Genomic DNA, 19,784 nt, shown 5'->3' with positions numbered 1-19,784 from the left:
GTGGAGGTTTTAGTATTCATTCAAACCCAAAATTAGGAATTAGTATATAACTATATAGAGATAGTTGTTTTGGGCATATTTTGTACAAGAAAAAAAACTGCATTTCTGTGCCTAATGTCTTACGTGTCACAAAGGCTGAATGGTAATAGCCACAGGAAATCCAAGCAATGGGTTTTCCAGTATCCACTTTTTGAGGAGTACAGTAGATCGTTCCTTTCTCCAAGCCAAGCTGACCTTCTGAGTTGTCTCCCCACATAAAAAGTTTCCCATCCACTGCAAAACAATCAAAAATGCAATGGGACACTAAAAACTTTCTGCCATTTTATGGTTTTAGACATGACACATTAAATTACTGTCCTGATTTCAAAAGCTTTACTGAAGTACAGTTATATGGCAGTAATATAGTAGGCCACTAACCATTTGGTAAATGGCTTCCTGTCAAATGGTGATACGTCATAAAAAGAACAACTACAGAGCAAATACTAAATGTAATGCTATTTTTGTTAGATGATTTATCACTAAAATTAATTCAGAGCATATTAGATTTGCAAAACATAATGGCTGTAATTATGTTGAGATATTGATAGGTAAAGAGAAGTATATCCACTGAAACTAACAGCTAAATGCCACCAGAAATAGTACGTACAAAGCTTGTAAAGATTAAAAACTTTTTCTAAAAAACGGTCCATCAACCTATTACAATATTTACCATTTTGGCGTATGGTTAGTGCTGTCTAACAACACTCTATGCAATGCATGGCCACAGCACTTACCAGTAAGAGCAGCTGACATATTTGATCCAGCCGAGAGTTGTTTAATTTTATATTGAGCAGTAAAAAAAGAAATTTCTTGAAAGCTTGTCCTTCCTGCTGTGTCCCCTAGGCCCAGCTGTCCCTCACTATTGCCACCTGAGGAATACAGCTTTCCTTGTTCTGTGAAGGATAAAAAGCCATATTTTTATGCTGCTGAAGAATATTGACAACATTACTGCAAATGTCTCTACAATTAAATTTGTCAAAAGAGGTCCTTTTTCAAACAACATAAAATATTGTCTGTATTATTAATACATTAAAACTTCAATGTTGGTAGCAACAGAGACTTCTGATGAGTCGGTAGAAATGTTGGTTGCAGATGACAAACTCCTGGAATAGCCTTTAACTTACAGTTGAAATGGATTTACTGTTCACAGTGATTATGCCATACATATAAATAGCCAGTATTTGATTTTCAGCTTTTATCTAACATTCCCAACTTATAAACAGACAATATGTATCTGTGTATATTAAAGCGAATCATTTACCTGTGTAGACCAATGTATGATGTCTTCCACATGCAGCAAGTACAACCTTTTCTGATTTTAGTGCTGCAAAAGAAAAAGAACTGTTTAAAGGAAGGAATTGTGATTTCATTCATTTTCATAGTTTACGGAACAGAAATGGGCTAGGGTCCTAGACAGAGATATTTATATATTCTTATATATCCTTTCAGTTGGCAAAAGTTGTGGTAAGGTTAAATATGATAATAAATGATGCTGCAAAAAAAGAAAATGTGTGCTTTAAATGTTTCTGTCTAAATATTAGCTTGCCAGTTACCCCCAGTATTAGCAGGATTATACATGCCCTTGTTAGACTTTAAGGGGGATAATAACAGATTCAAATAAGAGGTTAGGTTAAATGAGACACATCATACAAATATTAAGAATATACCAGTGAATTATACTCCTCTAAATATAGAAGGATTGATTTATTGAGAAATGCCACCTAAACCCCACTAGTCCCGCCTATCTGTTCTGCTTTCTGCTGGCTGAATTCTCTGGATGTGCAGGGGAGCCAGCGGCTCTCAGTATACAGCACTGTAGTATAGGAACCAATCAGCAGCTAGGCTGACCTGATAGAGAACTGAATCCTGTCTTTGCTTGCATGAGTGCAGGGCTGTGATTGACTATCCCCCCCCCCCCCCCCGCTGTGCTTCTGGCAGGGAGTCTTAGGACACGCCCACCCTTCATTTGAAACAGGGACAGAGAACTGATAGGATCTATAGGGAGCTGCAATAAAGGGGACATTTTTACAGATTCATTTTTAGCCCGACGTGAAACCAGCACCATATATTATTCATAATTGCCTACAAAATTAGGGTTTTTTCTATTTATCCAATATGTCTCCTTTAAATTAAGTCAGCAGCTAGGCGTTGTTTCATAAACTAACACAACTACTTGTCATGGAATGCTTTTGCACTTTTCTCCAAGACAAAGCAAGTAAATAAGAAAGTGAATGAAGTCACTGTATTCACTGTGAGTAGGAAGAGCTACTTCTATTACCATGGACACTCTACTGCTCTAAACCTTTTAAAACGACGCCTGTATTTGTAATAGATGTATAATATACATCCATACATATTTAAAAAATGGTGCGAGAGCTTTGTATTGCTTCACATATAAAAAGGATATGTTTTACCCAAATTTCCCCAAACAAAACTCTTCTAATTAATCAATTAATTAAAAAAAATAAAAAAAGCTCAGGGACCCTCAGGGTCATGGTGCAAAAGAAAAAAAAGTTTATTGAAAAAACGTTTCGAGTACTCTTCTTCAGGGACAAACCAAGGGACAACAAGATGATTACTGTTGGTAGTCTAAACGAGTTTTTTCCAATAAACTTTTTTTTCTTTTGCACCTGAGCGTGCAGTGTTCTTTCTCTATATTTCTGACCTGCACCCAGGGCTGTTATTTTGGTGACGGATATATATATATATACACATACATATTTGGATCAAGACCAAACCGTACTTTCTACTTAGTGTTCGCTAAGTATACCTTTTACACAGGTTGGTTTGCTGATGGCACTTCCAGCTTCTACACCCAGCTGCCCCCAGTTGTTACTTCCAAAGACATAAAGTTTTCCATTCCCTGGGTAAAAAAAGCAGAACAATGCTGACATGTCTTACAGAAACAAATGACAACTATTTTTAAAATGATTCTGACATGAACCTATAACCACCTGTACAAGGAATGTTTAATTGTAACTGCATCATTCATTTTGTTTAAAAGTCCCTAACCCATGCCGTTTAACCACACGTACCCCCTTACCACTTCAACTATATATATAAGTTTAAGGAATGAACAAAAAAGTGAGAAAAATAAAGTAAAAATAGGGAGACCATGAATTTATGGTAAAGTTGGTGACATGGATTCAAACATCACTGGAGGGTTAGTGAAACTCTTGTAAATAAAGCAGCTACCACATTTCAGCCTTATTGCCTCAGCAACTAGCTATGAATGGACATTGGCAGGCATTTTTTGACAGACAATCCTGCAATTCCACTAAAAAGCTTCTAATCTAAGGGCTAAGAGCCATCAGCAACTGTGGAACTGAGGGGGGCTGCAGTTCTCACTTCCTACTACTCATATAACAACCATATCAGGCTCTCTCTGTGCCAGCAAAGAGACATGAAGAGGATCAGAAGGGATACAAGATTGTGCCTGTGAACTCTGCTGCACTGCTCTGTTAAATGTTCAATATAATCCTACATACACAACCAAAACAGAGCACGATCAAAACAGAAGTCCATTTAGAAGCCCTCCTTATCTCCCAGCGTAATCAATTGTAGCAGGGGCAGAGAGGTTAGTTTATGCAGAGGCTTCTCATTGGACTACTGATTTGTTTTAATTGTGCTCAGATGAACAGGAAGTATAATACGAATTTGCTTTGAATTTCAGTTATGCCCAATGTGATATATAACAACAATCTTAGATATTTCCTAATTACAAAAATAGGCTAAAAGTATATTCAGCACAAGCCCTATGCATTGCACTAAAGGGGGTATACTGCCACTTGAAGAGTCAAAGACAAGAAGAAAGCATTTGGAAGATTAACAAATAAAGGCAGTGGGCTGTATATTTAGCAATAACTTGAGGTCAGAATTTGATGTGAAGAGATTGAGGGGAGTTTAAAAATATAAAAAACAGATGTACTAGAACTAACACTAGAACTGTAATAAGGGGGGCGTTTACTAACAGTTGGGTTTTTTTTTTTCTCAAATTGGATTTTTTAGTGCTGAGATTTACTATGCAACAAAACTGACAATTCCAAATCCGAAAACACTCTTGTCGAGAGTCGAGATAATGTAGAAGTCAACGGCAGATGTCCCTTCCCTTTCCTGAAAGATCTTTCTTTGCTTCGAATATAGCAAAGAAAGATCTTTCAGGTTATAGGTTTTTGGACTTTTGATGCTGGCTTTTGTACGTCAATTCAAAAAAGTTGCAGTTACTGTGCAACAAGTCAAAAAAGTCACAGACTTTCACATTTTTTCCCCACACGTGGTTTTTTCAGTTCAGCTTTTTTGATAAATGTCAGACATTCGTGTAAATTAGTTTATTCAAATTTTTTTTTAAAAAAAGACATATTTGAATTTTAGTAAATCTACCTCCACAAGTCTGCTGTTCCTTATAATCCATAAAGTATGCATACATCTGGTATATTGACCCATTACTCTCTGTTTCTGTAAGTTTTTTAAGTTTTCATTTGTTTAAAAAAAATCTAACAAAACATAAAATCATAAGAGAACATTCCACAGCAAGTGTTTTAAACAGCATAGTAATAACTAGAAAGGGAAGTTTGAGAACAAACTTCATGTTAGTTTGAAAAACGTGAAGTCACTGAATGAAATCTGATCTGTTGCTGGCTCGGGCCACTTTTTTTAACCTTGGACCACAGTCATATATTTAAAACCACTGTGCAAAGTTTGGGGACACTGGTTTTAATAGTGTCTGAATGGCAGCAATTTAAATTTCCCCACTAAAAGTCAAGAGTGACATCTGATTGGCGGTTGGTGGCTCTGCCCACTTTTTCTAACTTGGAACTGCAGCTACCCAGAATTAGTATTCTGCAAAGTTTAGGTACCCTAGGATTAATAGTTAAAGAATGGCAGCAGTTTAAATTTAAAACAATAAAAGTCAACAGGTAAATTGTGATTGGTGGTTGGTGGGTGTGCCCCCTTTTTCTAACCTTGAGTTGAAGTCACCCAGTGACAAACAGTGGGCACCCTGGATTAGTGTGAGAATGACAGCATTTTAAATTTAAACCAATAAAATTCAATGGATGAAATCTGATTGGTTGTTAGTGGCCCAACCCACTTTTCCTATTTTTGAACTGCAGTCCCCCGGTGACCAACTTTCCAAAGTTTGGGCATCCATAAATCATTATATTTTCATTCAAGCTGTCCCCATGACTATGTGATTCAAGTTTGGGGAGTGTAGCCTCAAAGCTGACAAATTGGCAGCAGTTTCAATTTCCCCATTTAAGTCAATGGGTGAAATTTGATTGGCTGTTGCTGGCCCCTCCTACTTTGGGTCATCCAACAAATCTCGCTGTTTCATTTGGGCTGACCCCATGATTATGCTATTCAAGTTTAGGGGTGAAGCTTCAAAGCTGTAAAAGTGGCAGCAGTAGCGTTTAGAAAATGAAGGGGTGCTGAGAATAACAAGAAAAAGCAGAAGTCGAAGAACAATATCATATTTCCAAAAATGCAAAGCAATCCAGGGTTACATTTTTTTTTTTTTTGAATTGGGAGCGTTTGTCTAATGTAATACTAGTTAATTTTTCATTAACAAATATGCAGTCTATATTCGCTTTAAGCTTGGGCCCTCAGCCCCTGTTTTATCCAGCATATAGTTAAAAGAATAACTGGTTCTGTATAAGAGATTTTTTTTTTTTTTTTTTTTAAAGTTTGAGGGAAAAGTTTGCAATGACCTCCAATGACCAGCAATGGGCTAGCACTTAAATAAAGGCATTTTCCCTCTTGTACTTTATCTATATCTGTGCAAAGTAAACCATTCTGTTTAACTGCCTGTAGAAGGCAATTCTGACAGCTCAGAATACCAGGATCCAAGGAAGTGCAATTTGGTGAACGTGCCCCACCTTGTTCTGTAAAGTTATTACAAATTTGTCACACGGCATCTATTTTTTTTTAGCCCTCAACACAAAGTATGAAGTACTCTTTTACTCACCTGTTACCAACACAGTGTGTTCATCACCACATGATATGCGAGCTGGCTTATCATTTTTTAACCAGAACTTGCTTGGAATGTTTTCTGCAAACTTACTTTTTCCAAAAGTAAATAATGCACCCGAATCTAGAATAAAACAAACATAAGTCACATTTGGCCTTTGCTACCTATAATAAGTAAAGGATCATACCATTAACTGTTAAAGGGGACCTGTCACCCTAAGAAATAATTCCAAATTATTATCTATTGTGTTTGTCAAGCAAAATAACCTTCACTTACACTATATAAATAATATAACTCTTGTTTCCTTCAGTCTTCAGGAATTCACAATCACAGCAAGCAGGCAGCTGCCATTTTGTGGGTACTGTTATTTAGACAAGCTTTGTATAACCTTAAAATTTTATTTTTGTGCTAGAATGGGTGACCTGATACCCATGCCATACACAGGCTACACTATTAGATGCTGAGGAGAGAGGGGGAAAGTGAGCGCTGAATGAAAAGTTTAAGTAATGGTCTGCCCCACCTCTATGCCTAAAGCATAGAGGCGGAGCAGGCAATATATGATTGACAGCTGGGATTTTTAAATGCCTTTTTTAATGGGTATAGATGTGTTAAGGAATTTGGGTTTCAGGTTTAATTTGAAAAAGACTTTTATTATTCAGCTTTTTATGTCTGGGTGACAGGTCCCCTTTAAACTTAGAAGAGCAAACCATATCAGATAGAGCCATCGATTGTGATGTTGACCTTATAGAGAAAACATGTCCCCCTTTTTACATGAGCTCATTCAGTTAGGCTTATTTAGAAAAGGTACACAAATTCTATCTGAATTACACTTTACTGCTTTGCACCTGCTTTGACGGATTAATAGGAATCTATGTGATCCTAGAAATGGCTCTTACAATTATCATAGGAATCCATGATGCTTGTAAGAGCCATTTTTAGGATCACATGAAGTCATTTAAAAACACCGTGCAAATTTGCACCATGGCACTTTCCTATAGGAACCAATCGGATGTTTCCATCCATTGCTCTTCCTGCAGCTCGCTGCATGGTTGCTATGGGCTACTGCCCAGGTTCAAATTTGTCCATTGTTTTTAAAGGAGACCCATAGTGCCATGCAACCCCTTCTTCACTGTGTCCCATTGTCAAGTGATGGATTCTGAAATATGTAGTCCCTCTGCTTTTTTATAGCAGGTGATTCCCAGACTCTCTGAAAAATAGAAATACTTCAAGTCCCAGGGTTATGAACTGAAGAAGAAAGAAAAATAAGAAGAAAAAAAGTGCCATAAAGGCTCATTTATTTCCTAGGTACAGTTTGATAAAGTGCAATTTCCAGCGCAATTGCCATTTTTCCCCACAAATCACCATTCTTTCACAGAATTCGGGCATTATTGTGGATGCTTCTCTTGACTCCATTGCACTGTGCATACCGCATCCGATTCACCAAAAAGGATGTAACTTTGCTTGCACTTCACTGCTAATCATTAAATTTTTAGGTACAAGTGTGTTGCACTGGGTGGTGCAAAGAGTGCACAAACACAATTTTCACACCTAATTTGCTAACCTAAATGAGCCCTATTGTGTTGGTGCTACATAAAAAGGAGATGTTAACTTTAAAGGAGAAGGAAAGGCTAAGTCACTTGGGGGTGCCAAAATGGTAGGCACCCCCCAGTGACTTTAATTGCTTACCTTTTACCCTGGGCAGGTGCAGTTTTCTCCTAACAGGAGCACCAGCCTGGGGTACCTGCAAGAGTCTCCTCTTCCTTCTGCTGTCTTTGCGTGCTTTCTCATGCGCAGTAGAGCGAAAAGCCGAACTTTAACAAAAAAGTTGTATGTCTAATGCGCATGTGCCGGCCCAGGGATTCCGAAGAAAGAGGAAACACTCGCCTGCAGGTACCCGGGGTAAATGGTAAGCGATTAAAGTCACTGGGGGGTGCCTAACATTTTGGCACCCCAAGTCACTTAGCCTTTCCTTCTCCTTTAAATTAACTTTTAATATGTTATAAAAGAAACAACAAAACATAAATAAACAAGAAGCATTAAAAATAGAAATGAAGATTAACTGTAAATTGTATAAGAATAGTGCTGTCTACACCACACTAAGGGGCTGATTTACTAATCCACGAATCCGAATCCCGAATGGGAAAAAATCGGATTGGAAACGAACATTTTGCGATTTTTCGTAAATTGTCGCAACTTTTTCGTAGCCATTACGACTTGCTCGTAAATTGTGTTGACTTTTTCATAGCCATTACAACTTGATCGTATATTGTCGCGACTTTTTCATATTGAGCGCTCGTAAACGGCGGGCAAACCTTTGCGACTTTGCATGATTTTGGAAGCCTCCCATAGGACTCAATGGCACTCTGCAGCTCCAACCTGGCCCAAGGAAAGTCTCCCATAGGGCTCAATGGCACTCTGCAGCTCCAACCTGGCCCAAGGAAAGTCACGATACTGAAGCTTGAATGAATCCGAAACTTTTGTACTCGGCACGACGGCTACGAAAAAGTCGCTACAATTTACGAGCAAGTCGTAATGGCTACGAAAAAGTCGCGACAATTTACGAGCAAGTCGTAATGGCTACGAAAAAGTCGCAACAATTTACGAGCAAGACGTAATGGCTACGAAAAAGTCGAGACAATTTACGAGCAAGTCGTAATGGCTACGAAAAAGTTGCGACAATTTACGGAAAAAACGCAAAATACCGATCATTACGAAAAAAAAACGCATTCGGACGCTTTTCGGACGTTCGTGGATTAGTAAATGTGCCCCTAAATGTTACTTGTCTGCTAATGTCACTCAAAGCTGGAAAACATCATGAATGGCAGATAAGCTGCTGAATCTGTTTGAAGGACCTGAATCTGCTGCTGAAATCTGCTGTGTATGGCCACCTTTACTGTAACCTATTAATGGGTCACATTAGCTATTTACAGAGCACATATTAATTGCAATCTATCTAAGATAACAGTCATATTTTTAGTACAAAGCATTTCATTTCTTGGCTTTTTGGGTATCTATGCAGATGGACCCTCTCATTTTCAATGTAAGTGACAAAACGAAATCCCAGGCAGCTCCCAGTTAAGGAAAGCAAGGCACTAAGCACTGCTGTGTATAATTATTATTGCAACAAAGTGGCCCTGGTTATAAGCAGCTAAAAATACTAACATACTCGGACATAATAATGATAGAAGCGAGAGGTACCGATGGGGGTGAGATGCCTAAGTACGCTGGGACTTCAGCAATTTAAGAGCGCCGAGAATAGGAGAGTTCTGCACTGCAGAAACATTAATGGGAAATGAATGAGCCTTTATATGTACATGCTTTATTTTGTGTCACCCACCGGGTACTTGATCTTCCCCCTCCTCTGCCGCCATCACTCCGGTTCTTCTGTTACTAGATACAGATTGGTTAGCAATATACACAGCCGCAGGGAGCTGCCGGAACTTGCCTATCGGACTAGAATCTGACCGGAAGTAAACAAACTGCAGATCTATAGCAACCGGGCGGGCCAGGGTTTAGGTGCTGAGCAGAAATAAAGCGACTCTGTGCGGTTGGATGAATGCATTGCTAGGGAAAGTGGGCTTGTGGATTCATTTTTTATTAACCAGAACGAAGAAGCCTGCAAACTGTGCGCGAAGGGTACCCGTATAAAAGGACTCCAGTGCTGGCTGGATGCGGGGGCAGCATGGTGGCACAGTGTCTGGGTTAAATGATCAGGTTTTTTTTCGGCACTTGGTTTTCACTCAAGTTTCTTCCAGGCTCTAACAACAGGGGAAGGGCAATCAATGGTTTTCTGTTACCACTTTATTTTACTACGTGGGAATGCAATCTCCACTGGGGCAGGGACTAATCATGTGTCAGCTGAAATACTCTCCTCAGGTGGCAGCACCTCATAAGTTACCAGGGATGGCAAAATGTCTGCTTTAAGACACTACGGGGCTGATTTACTAACCCACGAATCCGAATGGGAAAAATTCCGATTGGAAAATGAACACTTTGCGATTTTTTCGTAATTTTTGCGATTTTTTTCGTCGCCATTACGACTTTTCGTATTGAGCGCTCGTAAACGGCGGGCAAAACTTTCAGACTAAGCATGATTTTGGAAGCCTCCCATAGGACTCAATGGCACTCTGCAGCTCCAACCTGGCCCAAGAAAAGTCACGATACTGAAGCTTGAATGAATCCGAAAAAGTCGGGACAATTTGCGCAAGTCGTAACGCTACGAAAAAGTCGTAACGGCTACGAAAAAGTCGCGACAATTTACGAAAAAATAGCAAAATACCGATCATTACGAAAAAAACGCATTCGGACGCCTTCGGACCATTCGTGGATTAGTAAATCAGCCCCTATGGCTAATGCCACATGATGCATATGGTGTATATTTTCGGCACCCCGAAAAACATTTGGCGAAAATATGCGCCATACGCTCCTACCTGTGCCTGCACCCGAATGAATGAAATACACTAGGGTGCTCATTTAGCTGATATCCGCATTAAAACGCGAGACTTTGCATTCTCTTGCATTTTAATGCTGATATCGCCTGCACCCGAGCATATTTCATTTATTCGGGCACAGGTAGGAGCCAATGTGGTGTATGGCGCTTATTTTCAGCAAGCGTTTTTCGGCTTGGCAAAAATATATGCCATACGCATGGTGTGGCAATAGCCCCAATTCTGATTTTTAAAGGGGTTGTTCGTCTTTTAAATTCATGTTTAGTATGAGGTAGAGATTGATAGTCTAAGACAATTTGCAATTGGTCTTCAATATTTATTTTCTGTGGTTTATGAAACATTTAGCTTTTTGTTCAGAAGTTCTCCAGTTTGGAATTTTAGCAGTGATCTGGTTGGTAGGGTCCAAACTGCCCTAGCAACCAGGCAGTTGTTTGAATGAAAGACTGGAATGTAAACAGGAGAGAAAGTGAATAAAAAGCTAAGTAATAAAAAGTAGCAGTAACAATCCTATTGTAGCCTCACAGAGCAATAGCATTTTGGTTACTGGGGTCAGTGACCCCCCATTTGATAGCTAGAAAGAGTCAAAGAACAAGAAGAGTAATTCAAAAACTATAAGAACTAAAAAATGAAGAGCAGTTGAAACATTGCTAAGTATCTACCATTTTATAACATACAAAAAGTTAACCAAAAAAAGTAGCAAACTAATACTAAAGGGTTTTATAAAATTCCTGCAAAGTGTTACAAAGCTTGCATATTTACCCCTCATTTTGTAAGGTACACAAAACATTCTAAATGTGAATGCCACATTTAAAAAAAGTTTACTGAGATAAACATACAACTTTTTCACAAGTTCAACCTTTACCAGCCTTGGGATAGGAGCAGTATTTTGTGGGAGTTTTTCAGCTGCTGATTCCCAATGAAAAACTTTTTTTACCTGGCTCTATCTAATCTCTTTTTATTTTACTATACCCCATGTGGAAATGGAGTTCTCCTACAGAATCTTTTTTGAAAACTTTCAACATTTATTGTTGGGTTCTTAAGAAGAAGCCAGTTGTGTTCTGGCCACCATTCCATCCATAAAAAGTGTAACTTTTTTAAACGGTATTTTAAAGCATTAGAGTAATAAACTTCAAGCTCCCCGTATGAAAAAATGTTGACACATGTTTGAGATGTTGCAGTATGTTTTGGCTTTCCACAGTCTCACACACCTTGGTATGTGCCCTTGACCCATTTCTAAGCCACAGGCATCATCTCTCTGCATCCTCATTTAAATCCAGTTGCTCACATTGATGGTACATTTTTCTTGAGTTTCATTTGTGTATTCCAACTCCATGGTAAAGAAATGAACACCGCTTTAAGCAATTCAAAATTTCCCTCGCAGGTTTGGGAAGACCACTACAAGTGATTTTTAACTGATGTGACCCAGTTAGCTAGTTTTTTATATATTTTCTTTTTTACTGGCAACTGATATTTTATTGCCAATTAATTTTGCAAAATGCAAAATTGGTACATAATGCATGGATATTTCTTTCCGACTAGTTCCTTGATAATTTGTTGTCTTGACACCTTTTTGTAGTAATTCAGTAGTGATCTTTGGAAGTTTCAACGCAGCTGAAGAAAACTCAGGAGAACCATAGTCAGTTGCAAATTATATCATTTTTTTTTTTCTTTAGAGAGGTATAAATGTAATATTTTGCAGTTAAACTAGGGCTGTCGCCCATCACCTGAGAGGCACACTCCTATTGCTTATTCACTGCAATGTTTTCTCCTGTTGCATATGCCAATGAAAATCTATGGTGGGAAAAATGTCAGATGATTCTGAGAATGAGTTGTCTTTCGACTTGTTTAAGACCTAGGGGCTGATTTACTAAGACACGAATTCGAATCCGAATTGGAAAACGAACATTTCGCGACTTTTTCATATTTGTTGTGATTTTTTGGCGCCTTTACGACTTTTCGGAAATTATCGCGACTTTTTCGTTACCAATACGATTTGCGCGAAAAAACGCGAGTTTTTCGTAGCCATTATGACTTGCGCGAAAAAACGCGAGTTTTTTGTAGCCATTCCGAAAGTTGCGCAAAATCTGGCGATTTTTTTCGTAGCGTTAAAACTTGCGCGAAAAGTCGCGCCTTTTTCGTAGCGTTAAAACTTAAAAGGCGCAACGTTTTCGCGCAAGTTTTAACTCTACGAAAAAATCACGACTTTTCGCGCAAGTTTTAACGCTACGAAAAAATCGCCAGATTTTGCGCAACTTTCGGAATGGCTACGAAAAACTCGCGTTTTTTCGCGCAAATCGTATTGGTACCGAAAAAGTCGCAATAATTTCCGAAAAAATCGCAAAATACCGATCATTACGAAAAAAACGCAATCGGACACATTCGGCCCGTTCGTGGGTTAGTAAATGTGCCCCCTAGTATGTTGTTGTGTGGCTAACTTTAGTATAATTGGGATCTGCTTCGTAAAATTTCTGCAGACATTAATATATCCCTACTGGCATTTGTCCTTTTTAAGTCTAGGTCTCCCACAAATGGAAACAGTGTCCTTTGAAGTACACTGCATCTACACCTCAAGGCACCCTTGCATCGCAAAGTCATCGGAAGGTAGTCAAGACAAGATTCAAATAAAATATATTTATTTTCAGTGATAACATCAGAAACAACTTCATAGTTAATGTTTGACTCAAAAGTCAGGAAATGATTCTTTCTCCTCCATCTCTATTAGCTGCATGCTCTGCATAGAACAATATGAGTCAGCTTCAGTTGTTTTTTCATACTTATCTTGAAATTCTTCAAGATTCTTTAAAGAATAATCAAGATATGGGTCAGATTTATATATGGGAACTTTTCTAAAGAACATGGCAAAAAAATTAGTCTGGTTTTAGTAAAATATCATGTCTCCTTTTAGGATGTTGCTTGATGTGGAGTGTTTTATCAATCTAAAGCATACAGGTTAATGAATTTACTGCTTTTTCCTACTAGATCACACTGTACAGCTTTGGAACTTGGACCCTGTTTTGTTTGTGTAGCCAAGAAATGGGTATGGTGTAACAGTGCTTTATTAACAGCTTTAGCCAGCCATTACACATAAGCAGGAACTTCTACTTCAACACTAATAGCAGAATAGCATGTACTATTTAATATACAGTATTGAACACAGTGACACCTACAGGTCATTTGTATAAACACCAAATGTTACCCCATAGTAAAAAAAGCAGTCTTTTGTAAGTAATAAAACATGCAAGAAACAATAACAGTTGTAAAACTGTACATGTCTTGAAAGCAACACTATGGGGCTGATTTACTAATCCACGAATCCGAATCCTGAATGGGAAAAAATCGGATTGGAAACGACTTTTTCATGTTTTTTGCGATTTTTTTTCGTCACCGTAGCCGTTACGACTTGCGCGAATTGTCGCAACTTTTTCATAGCTATTATGACTTTCGTGAATTGTCGCGACTTTTGCATAGCCATTATGACTTTCGTGAATTGTCTCGACTTTTTCATAGCCATTATGACTTTCGTGAATTGTCGCGACTTTTGCATAGCCATTATGACTTTCGTGAATTGTCGTGACTTTTGCATAGCCCTTACGACTTTCGCGAATTGTCGCGACTTTTTCATATTGAGCGCTCGAAAAATTCGTGACAATTCGCGAAAAAGTCGCAAAATACTTTGTGCACATTTGTCTGCTATGTAGTAATTCAGCTGGTGATGCTTGGGTTGTTGCATGGCAAGTCACTATATAGTTTTGTAAATTCTTTCCAAGATGTTCCAGTAAGATTTGTTGACTGTAGTGCTTCTTTCAGACTTCTGTTGAATCGTTCAATTTTTCTATTTGCATAAGGGTAATACACTGAAGATTTCCTATGAAAAATATTTCTATCTCTCTCAGGAAATATTTAAACTCATATGAGATGAACTGTGGTCCATTGTCTGATATTAACTCCTTTGACAGAAATGTAATTACTGTAAATGATGTTTTATGAGACACAAATGCAATTTCTGGCCATTTACTGTAATAGTCCATTAATCTGCAGAAGAAAATGTAAAAAATGTATTGTGCTTTTTGCATGGCACTTCGCCTGTCACCTCGCTGTGGGCTTCCACCCTGGTGTATATATGTAGTCACATTAGAATTTTGGATAATCTACAGTGAGCTTGCATTCTGCTAAATAACTTGAATGCTCAAGTACATCTACTGAAGCATGAAAACTATAAAGCTACCTCCACCCTGAATGTGGCAATAATATCCACATGCCAACATTTTAGGCTAATGCCACACGAGGCGTAGGGTGGATATTTTCGGCAAGCGTAAAAGTGCTGGTTGAAAACTCCGCCCTACGCCGCCTCCTACATGTGCCTGCGCCCGAATGAATGAGATACGCTCGGGTGCAGGCACATGTAGCCGATATACGCATGAAAACGCGAGATAATGCAAAGTAACAAATGTAACAACTGTAAACAAGGATTGCTTTTTTATTTTAAAAAATGTCAACTGCTTGTGGACTTTTAGTGATTTTTTATTTTTTATTTTTTTTTTACAACTTTGCTATTGTGCAACAACTTAATTGTGATGGTTTGTGTCCTTTATCGAGTATACATGCACATAATTTGTACATATAACAGGATTGCCACCTAGTGTTAAACATTGGTCATATTCTAATAATATTAATTAATATTTATTTTAAAATAGTAAAGCCTACAAATATATTTGTTATTTCTAATGTGACATTCCTACCATGGAGTTTTAGTATATATATATACAAAGGATAATACACATCCTTTTTATAAGTATATGAAGTTCTTTCATCCTTTGGTATTATACATCAGCATTGCTTTATTACTCAGAGGAAACCCACATAGACGCAGGGAGAAAATACAAACTCCTTAAAAGTATAGCCATATTATTATTCTTGATTGACACCAAGGGTGATGTGATATAACTATATAAAACTATTTGATTTTTTATTGTAACACTTTTTATGTGGCTGATGGAATTAGTGCTACACATTAGAACAACATATTAACTTTTATTTCATGAATATTACTGAGCTCCTGTCACAAGACTGATATTTACTTTCTGTTTGAGAAATCTTTGCAGTACATTTCCAAACAGGTAAATATTATAGAGCATGACCTGGCAATGCTGGCTTTACAGATTCTCTTGGGTAATAGAAAACTGGCACTTAGTAACTTGATCAATTGGGAAATCACTGTTAGCAAAACTAGAAAACAAGCAGATGCACAGCTACATTTAATTTTGCTGTATAGCAGACACCGAGTACTGCATTTAACCTCTGTTGGGGCAACAGTCACTTTGAAGAAATGCTATCACATTTAAGGCATGTGTTTTCTGGGGCTCCTATACTAAATGCAAGCAAATGCACTGTACATCACTTTCGGTAAGTTTCTCTTAAAGCCTACAGTATGTTTAAAAGATAAATAAAAATTATTACTTTTTTCCTCAGGGTTTGTATATATCATCTGCCCTATCACACAATCTTAGCTTATTGGAGTTTTTCTTTACTTCCTAAAATAATTGTTTCACTATTCATAATAATGTTATTATAACCTGACCTTCAATATTTGGTAGATTAGAAAATAACCACACTGACAGTATTGCCTTAAAGGGAAAATGTACCCTATTATGTACCTATGTACCCATTACATATTTATTTTCTCTTAAAGGAACAGTAAAACATAAAAACAAAAGTGTTTTAAAGTAATTAAAATATAATGTACTTTGGCCCTGGACTGGTAAAAATTGTATGTGTGTTTCATAATGACTACTATAGTTTATATAATAAGCTGCTGTATAGCCATTGGGGGAATAATTTAAAGCTGAAAAAAGAGAAAAGGTGCAGGTTATATATTTATATCAGGGGTCCCCAACCTTTTTCACCTGGATATATCCGGTATATATGGGGTATATATAAGAGATATACATGGAAAATATGAGCACTATATATATATATATATATATACATATGGGATATATACAAGATATATATTTATAAATATATAAATAAATATGGGATATTTATAAATAAATAAAGGGTATATATGGGATATGTATGGTTAATATATTGAATATATGAGATACATATGGGATATATTTGGACTTGACTAAAGTTTATGGAATTTATACGTTAGATATTTACTGGGTATATACAGTGGCTTGCAAAAGTATTCACCCCCTTGAACTTTTCCACATTTTGTCACATTACAGCCACAAACATGAATCAATTTTATTGGAATTCCACGTGAAAGACCAATACAAAGTGGTGTACACGTGAGAAGTGGAACGAAAATCATACATGATTCCAAACATTTTTTACAAATAAATAACTGCAAAGTGGGGTGTGCGTAATTATTCAGCCCCCTTTGGTCTGAGTGCAGTCAGTTGCCCATAGACATTGCCTGATGAGTGCTAATGACTAAATAGAGTGCACCTGTGTGTAATCTAATCTCAGTACAAATACAGCTGCTCTGTGACGGCCTCAGAGGTTGTCTAAGAGAATATTGGGAGCAACAACACCATGAAGTCCAAAGAACACACCAGACAGGTCAGGGATAAAGTTATTGAGAAATTTAAAGCAGGCTTAGGCTACAAAAAGATTTCCAAAGCCTTGAACATCCCACAACAAGACAAGGCCGTCCACCTAAACTCACAGGCCGAACAAGGAGAGCGCTGATCAGAAATGCAGCCAAGAGGCCCATGGTGACTCTGGACGTGCTGCAGAGATCTACAGCTCAGGTGGGGGAATCTGTCCATAGGGCAACTATTAGTCGTGCACTGCACAAAGTTGGCCTTTATGGAAGAGTGGCAAGAAGAAAGCCATTTTTAACAGAAAACCATAAGAAGTCCCGTTTGCAGTTTGCCACAAGCCATGTGGGGGACACAGCAAACATGTGGAAGAAGGTGCTCTGGTCAGATGAGACCAAACTGGAACTTTTTGGCCAAAATGCAAAACGCTATGTGTGGCGGAAAACTAACACTGCACATCACTCTGAACACACCATCCCCACTGTCAAATATGGTGGTGGCAGCATCATGGGAAGATGGATGGAGCCAAATACAGGGCAATCTTGGAAGAAAACCTCTTGGAGTCTGCAAAAGACTTGAGACTGGGGCGGAGGTTCACCTTCCAGCAGGACAACGACCCTAAACATAAAGCCAGGGCAACAATGGAATGCTTTAAAACAAAACATATCCATGTGTTAGAATGGCCCAGTCAAAGTCCAGATCTAAATCCAATCGAGAATCTGTGGCAAGATCTGAAAACTGCTGTTCACAAACGCTGTCCATCTAATCTGACTGAGCTGGAGCTGTTTTGCAAAGAAGAATGGGCAAGGATTTCAGTCTCTAGATGTGCAAAGCTGGTAGAGACATACCCTAAAAGACTGGCAGCTGTAATTGCAGCAAAAGGTGGTTCTACAAAGTATTGACTCAGGGGGCTGAATAATTACGCACACCCCACTTTGCAGTTATTTATTTGTAAAAAATGTTTTGAATTATGTATGATTTTTGTTCCACTTCTCACGTGTACACCACTTTGTATTGGTCTTTCACGTGGAATTCCAATAAAATTGATTCATGTTTGTGGCTGTAATGTGACAAAATGTGTAAAAGTTCAAGGGGGCCGAATACTTTTGCAAGCCACTGTATATCAATATACATATGTGGGATATAGGGATATACAGTATGTGGGTTGTATATTTTGATATATGTATATATGGGACATATACATGTATATGGGGTGTGTATATATAGTGTACATCTATGTGTGTGTGTATATGTGTATATATATATATATACAGGTATAGGACCCATTATCCAGAATGCTCGGGACCAAGGGTATTCTGGATAAGGGGTCTTTCCATAATTTGGATCTCCATACCTTAAGTCTACTAAAAAATTAATAAAACATTAATTAAACCCAATAGGATTGTTTTGCATCCAATAAGGATTATTTATATCTTAGTTGGGATCAATTACAACGTTCAGTTTTATTTCTACATAAAAAAAGGGAATCAGTTTTAAAATTCTGAATTATTTGCTTATAATGGAGTCTATGGGAGACGGGCTTTCCGTAATTCGGAGCTTTCTGGATAACGGGTTTCCGGATAAGGGGTCCGATACCTGTGTGTGTATATATATATATATATATATATATATATATATATATATATAAAACAGACCCAGTACAGGAAGTGACCGCATCATGGTAACTTAGCAACAGTATACACAGTACCCTTCACCATACAATGCTATCACTTCCCCAGTACTTCACGTTAAAATCTTGAATAGCAAACAGAAGAATAATTCAATTACAAAAAACATAGGTCATAATCTTTGTTCAGCCCATTTGATACTAATGACTTAAGCATATCGATCCACCATATTTGCCTCTGCTTAAGTTTCTGCTCACAATTGCCTCCATATTTTAAGAATTGGATCCCTTCTAACACCATGATCAGCAGAATGTCCCATATACAAAAAGTTTTTTAAAGGAGAAGAAAAGTCATTTTGGCATTTTACTGTCAATAGATTTGCCACATTAGTGCCACTGCAAAAACCATTACCAAACCTGAGTAAACAGCTTTAGAAGCTTTCTACATTTGCTTAAGATAGCAGCTGCCATTTTAAGTAGCTTTCTTCCTGCAGTCTAGCTGTTAAAGCTCAGATCACACATTCCTAAGGAAGGGAGAGCCAGTTCTTAGCATTCTCATGGTAGGGGGGAGCAGGAGAGAGGTGAGAACTGCGCAGACTCTGGCCATGGGAATTAAGGATGTTTTTTACAAAAAAAAGAGACAAGAAAGTGTTTGGTTTTTTTTTTTATAGAGGACTCAGTGCAGCATTACCTTAAGTGCTTATGGCTGTATTTACATAGACCTTACTGATAAAGCTTACTTAGCTTTTAACTTTACTTCTCCTTTAGGGCCGTGGTAGATGAGGTGATTAGTCGCCTGCGACAAATCTCCCTTGTTGCGGGCGACTAATCTCCCCGATATGCCATCCCAATGGCTTGAATGTAAATCGCCGGTGGGATGGCATATGCGGCGGCGCAATTTCAGGAAATTGTGGAAGTTGCCTTGAGAGGAAACTTCCGCAATTTTGGGCAACTAATCTCCTAGTCTACCACAGCCCTTAAACCACTATTATCTACCAAATTGATTGAAGACTTATGCTGTGATTTGCATGACTTGACATAGATGGGGTATATATGCTAGATATATATGTGATAGGATATATAGAACATATGAGGAATATATAAGAGATACTGTATATATATATATATATAAAGGTCGGACTGGGCTGCTGGGGCCC

The 19,784-nt window shown here is 37.9% G+C and overlaps 2 protein-coding genes across 2 annotated transcripts in view; one reads left to right on the top strand and one right to left on the bottom strand.

Annotated features, from left to right (window-relative positions):
• rpgr (retinitis pigmentosa GTPase regulator) overlaps window positions 1-9,668 on the bottom strand; it is a 29,216-nt gene extending 19,548 nt beyond the window's left edge. Inside the window, exons 1-6 of the mRNA XM_031896209.1 lie at window positions 9,342-9,668; window positions 6,002-6,127; window positions 2,810-2,902; window positions 1,301-1,363; window positions 774-932; window positions 124-273 (exon numbers count right to left, since the gene is read on the bottom strand). Coding sequence (XP_031752069.1) covers window positions 124-273; window positions 774-932; window positions 1,301-1,363; window positions 2,810-2,902; window positions 6,002-6,127; window positions 9,342-9,375 — 625 coding nt within the window. The 5' untranslated portion in view covers window positions 9,376-9,668. The remainder of the gene's footprint in view (window positions 1-123; window positions 274-773; window positions 933-1,300; window positions 1,364-2,809; window positions 2,903-6,001; window positions 6,128-9,341) is intronic.
• Window positions 9,669-15,724: 6,056 nt separating this feature from the next.
• Window positions 15,725-19,784, top strand: part of otc (ornithine carbamoyltransferase) — a 30,491-nt gene continuing 26,431 nt past the window's right edge. Inside the window, 1 exon segment of the mRNA NM_001005795.1 lies at window positions 15,725-15,855. Coding sequence (NP_001005795.1) covers window positions 15,779-15,855 — 77 coding nt within the window. The 5' untranslated portion in view covers window positions 15,725-15,778.

This window comes from Xenopus tropicalis, chromosome 2, assembly GCF_000004195.4.
Source record: "Xenopus tropicalis strain Nigerian chromosome 2, UCB_Xtro_10.0, whole genome shotgun sequence".
NCBI lineage: Eukaryota > Metazoa > Chordata > Amphibia > Anura > Pipidae > Xenopus > Xenopus tropicalis.
The sequence above is the reverse complement of the archived record's forward strand: the minus strand, read 5'-3'. Positions and strand labels throughout refer to the sequence as shown.